Genomic DNA, 4,880 nt, shown 5'->3' on the forward strand with positions numbered 1-4,880 from the left:
GGAAAGAAACACGAGTATGTTTTGCTAGTTCACAAACATCGCAATGGAACTTAGAAATATCAAATCCTATGAACAATTGTGGAAACATAATTTATAGGACTCTAAAGGACGGGTGACCAAGACGATAATGGTGAAGCCAAATGGCATCTTTATTGGAAGAACTGAGAAGAGACGCATGCAAGTTACTGGCGGTTTTCCTTGAAATTTCCAGGTGGTAGAGACCATTTATTTCCTTAGCAAGTCCAATCTTCCTCCCCGAGGCCTGATCCTGAAGAACACAATGAGACAAGAAAAATATTGCACAACACTTAAGATCAGTTGTAAGTTTTTGAATGGAAATAAGATTAGCTGATAACTTCGGCACTTGCAAGACATTTTTAAGGACCACAGAGGGATTAATATAAACGTCTCATAAACCTGCCACTGTAGCTAATTCTCCATTTGCAACAATAATCTTCCTATTACTCGGACAAGGAGTATATGTACGGATAAAATGTGAGGAATGTGTCATGTGGTCCGTGGCTCCGGAATCTAATATCCAAGAATCATCAAAAAACTTGTCAGAAGTGTGCAATCCATAAGAAATCACTGGTTTACCTGAGAGAACTAAGGAACTAGCTCCAGATGGTTTTTCAAGAGAACTCAATAGACTCCGTAATTTTTCAATCTCATCCCTTTTGAACCCTATCTCATCTCCCTTGAATCCCTTGTTGTCCGGTCCTTCTTCAGCCTTGGAGGTTTGCCATTCAACTTCTAGCAATTTTCCTTGGTATGCCTCGACTTCTTGCAGTAGGTGCACCACAAAGTATCTCGATTTTCCCTTCTCTGGTTCTCCCTTCCTGAATTCCTTGGCTGGTCATCCTTATTCTTCTCCTGATGTTCCAATTTAGTCACCAGAGCAGACCCTTCCATACCACCTGGTTTTTCTAGCATCACATTCCTTCGGCTCTCCTCTCCACGAATAATTGAGATGGTCTCTTCCAGTGAAGGAACCTCCTCCTTACTGAGTATTTGTAACCGAACTTGATCAAATTCGGAATTCAATCCAGCCAAGAAGTCACACTCTGTCACCTTCAATATATTTCTTGAGAATTGCTGCATCCTCCGGGCATTTCATCTCGAACACTCGATAGTGATCCAATTCCTGCCACATGATCCGCAGAAAATTGGCATACTCTGTGACAGTCTTGTCTCCTTACTTCATTCCATTTGTCTTGATCTTTATCTCATACACCTGGGCTGCATCATGTGCCTTTGAATAGGTACGTTGAATGTAATCCCATATCCCCTTCGCACTAGTCAGAAACATACAAGTATCACTAATGGATGGTTCCATTGAATCCCACAGCCATGACATAATCATTGAATCCTCCTCATCCCATGCCACAAATCCGGGGTTTGTTTTTGCTGGTCCAATCCCAAGCAGGTGGCTATTTTTTCCCTTTCCTTTGAGGTATGTGCGAACGACTTGTGACCACTTGAGATAGTTCCTCCCATTGAGTCGATAAGAGGCTCTAATATTCTGCAAGTCTCCGGTTTTCTGGGTAGGAGAAACATCCTCAGTAGTCAAGGAAGGGCTGGTGGTCTTGGGTTCAGAATCGGACATGATTGAATAAAGGGGAAGAAAAGCAGCAATGAAGGCTGCTCAAGCAGATTTCAAAGATAGGAAAGAAGAGGAAAAAAAAAATAGAATGATGCTGTGATGACCGGCAGCAATGAAGGCTGCTTGGCGGCGTGGATGAACGGCAGCAATAAAGGCTGCTTGGCGGCGGCGTGAAATCCCAGAGAGTCGTCCTAGGGCTCTGATACCATGACGCAAACTAGGGATGAAAAATTATCTGTTAATATTTCGTATATTGAATAATTACATGGCTAAGTATTTATAGAGTTTACATAGAGAGAAAATAGGAAAGGATATCTACCACAATCCCTGAAAATCAGGAATTGTTAAAACTAATTTTCATAATTGATTAACAGCCTAAAATCCCTCTCGACAGAACCCCTAGCCTATAGAAACGGCAATCACATCCCATAACATGTGGGATATCACACTAAAATAGGAAACTAACTATTATATTCAAACTTTCCTAATTTAGTCTATACACGTGTAAAACACATTCTTCCACACCTCTGATGCAGGGTTATAACTCCAAAGATCAAAAGAGCACTCTTTTTGAAGATTGGGATCTTTCAGAGGCAAGGGGCAGTGAGCTATCTGAGGTATATTTCCTTTCAGAGTCTTTTGCCATGTTTAATCCCTAGCTTTTAGTAATAAGAATAAGCATTGACACTAACAAACATCTGATTGATGCTGAATGTCATGACAATTTACTCCTCCAAATGGCAAAGTATTTATTTGGTAATTGTACATAGGTTTTAGGAACGTTCTGTTTAAGGTTATAGTTTAACTGATTGTCTTGTTCTTGCACAATTGGTTACTATACTTGTTTATTTGATTGTTCTCCTTTCTCATTAACAAGTTCCTAATACCTCTTTTGGATCAGAGCACAGATCAAAAACACGTTCCATCAGATCAAGACCAAAGCTCCATGCTTAAGGTTATTTGTAATCAGCGAGATCGATTTAGGGCACGGTTGCGAGAGACAGAGGAGGTATGTCTTCCAAAATGGTTAGAATTTTTTCCGCTTGCTTAATGTTACGGAAAACATCACTTTCGTTTTTGTTTTTTTGTTTTTTTTTTGAACTTTTGCCGAATTTGATATCAAGGTTCACTATTGTAACATTTCTTAATTCTAATGCACTAGGAAACAAGAAGGTTGAAGGAGAAGATTGGGGAGCTGACAGCTGAACTGGAAAAGACAAAAGCTGATAATGTCAAACTTTATGGAAAGATTCGTTACGTTCAGGACTACAATCTTGAGAAAGTAGTTTCTAGAGGATCAAAGAAGGTATTTTTCTTTATATTATCTTTTAAATTACAGCTAGTGATTTTTATTTAAGCTACGTCTTTTGTTCCCCCCTCTTTTCTTGTTTGGTATTCAGCATGTGGAGGATCTTGAAAGTGGTTTCACCTCAGATGTTGAATCAAAGTACAAGAAGATCTACGAGGATGACATAAATCCATTTGCAGCTTTCTCCAAAAAGGTTTATTCTTTTCCTTCGGCGAATTTGGAAAGCTTGTGATATTGAACTATGCGTTCTTAGCCTTTACCTTTTTTAATGTTGCGTAAGAGAGAATACTTTAACTTCTTGTTCTTAGGAAAGGGATCAAAGGTACAAGGAGTTGGGTTTCAGGGATAGAATCACACTTAGCAGTGGACGGTTTCTTCTGGGAAACAAGTAAGATGTACTTTTTTGTTATGATGGCTCAGAATGTGCTGAATAAATTATTTGCTCCGTTATTCATTCCATGAATTATCTACATCTACGATAAGGCATCCTCAATCACAACTATCCCCCTTTTCATGAGACCTCTTAACAAATTTGACCTACCTACTTAAGTTTCAAGACCATGGGCCATGGCCCTCGTCCTGCAGGAAAATAAACGTCTCATGTCCATTTGTAAATCCATTGCATTGATTTAGTCTGTCGTTTTCTTTACATCAGATGCTTTTTCGTGTTCTTAATTTTTCCCAATATTTTTCTTTTTAATGTCCTCTATCATTGTACAAGTTAATTTTCTAGAGTCTATATAAATTTAGTTTTGTTTTATCCTTGCAGGTATGCTAGAACTTTTGCATTTTTCTACACCATCGGGTTGCACGTACTAGTTTTCACCTGCCTCTACAGAATGTCGGCTTTGAGCTACCTAGGGTATTCATCTACTTATCTACGCGCTGTGGCAGCCATTATTGCTCTTTATCCTCTCAGCATTGTTGACACTTTTTTTTTTATTTTTCTGCAGCAACGGTGCGGAGGATGTTGGAGACAAACACTTGAACCTCCCACATGCCCTCTAGGATTGATGCAAAACATATAAGTTTCCTATACAGTGTAAATATGACAAAAGATCATCTCTGTGGTTCTCTGTCAAACTCGGACTGCTCAATGCATATAGTGGCCATACTAAACTTAAATCGTGTTGAAGCTTTAATGCATGTCCAGGCGTTGCAAAAGAACTCTTGGGAATTCAAATTTAGTGTAATTCGTTTGGATCATTCAGTCGATTCAATGTCTATGCTTTTGATGCATTAACTAGCATTTTGATCAAATCATAAAAACATGCCCTTTTTGTTTCTATCATGGCTAGAGAAGAATACGACCAAATTTGAAGTCTTTTTTTATTTTACTTTGGACTGGCCAATTGCCTCAACTATCTGTTTCCTTTTTATTAAATTAAATAACAAAATAGAGAATTTATCTTTAAGAGTGTATGAGTTTAGATTTTTACTCTTTATTCTTATTAAATATTTTTTTATTAGTGTAATTATTTAATTAAAAAAGTTATGAATCAAGAGCAAAATGTAAAAATCTTGAGCTGTTAGGGATATTGACAGTGGCACATAAGCTTGATCATCTTATTGTGATACGGAAAAAGAAATGCACAAAATTTGCATGTGAAATGCCAAAAAAAAAAAAAAAAGGAACTGTATTTCACGAATGTCAAGTTTTAAAAAAAAATAGAGATAAATATTTCACAAATAACAAAAATTAATCATTGTAATGATCACTGTGTAATTTTGTAATATGAAACGTAAAAATCATTGTACTAATTACTAGGTGATTTTGCTAATCCTAACATATCATGAAACAAACAATATTTCAATTAGTGTACTGTCTCTTTTTTTTTAAAAGAAGAATATCGGGTTTTCTTGGTTGTCACAGCAAAATCAAATTGCATTCATGTTTTGTCCTCTAGAAAGATCTATGACATATGAAATGGGAAAATCTTGCATATTTGATTTTTCACTTTTCCTTTT

At 37.2% G+C, this 4,880-nt stretch overlaps 1 protein-coding gene across 1 annotated transcript in view; it reads left to right on the top strand.

Annotated features, from left to right (window-relative positions):
* Positions 1-4,264, top strand: part of LOC21387780 (protein CASP) — a 38,990-nt gene extending 34,726 nt beyond the window's left edge. The window contains exons 13-19 of the mRNA XM_024163212.1: positions 2,140-2,220; positions 2,505-2,612; positions 2,766-2,909; positions 3,004-3,105; positions 3,221-3,300; positions 3,682-3,774; positions 3,866-4,264. Coding sequence (XP_024018980.1) covers positions 2,140-2,220; positions 2,505-2,612; positions 2,766-2,909; positions 3,004-3,105; positions 3,221-3,300; positions 3,682-3,774; positions 3,866-3,920 — 663 coding nt within the window. The 3' untranslated portion in view covers positions 3,921-4,264. The remainder of the gene's footprint in view (positions 1-2,139; positions 2,221-2,504; positions 2,613-2,765; positions 2,910-3,003; positions 3,106-3,220; positions 3,301-3,681; positions 3,775-3,865) is intronic.
* The last annotated feature ends 616 nt before the right edge of the window (positions 4,265-4,880 follow it).

Source organism: Morus notabilis, unplaced genomic scaffold, assembly GCF_000414095.1.
Source record: "Morus notabilis unplaced genomic scaffold, ASM41409v2 Scaffold899, whole genome shotgun sequence".
Classification (NCBI taxonomy): Eukaryota; Viridiplantae; Streptophyta; class Magnoliopsida; order Rosales; family Moraceae; genus Morus; species Morus notabilis.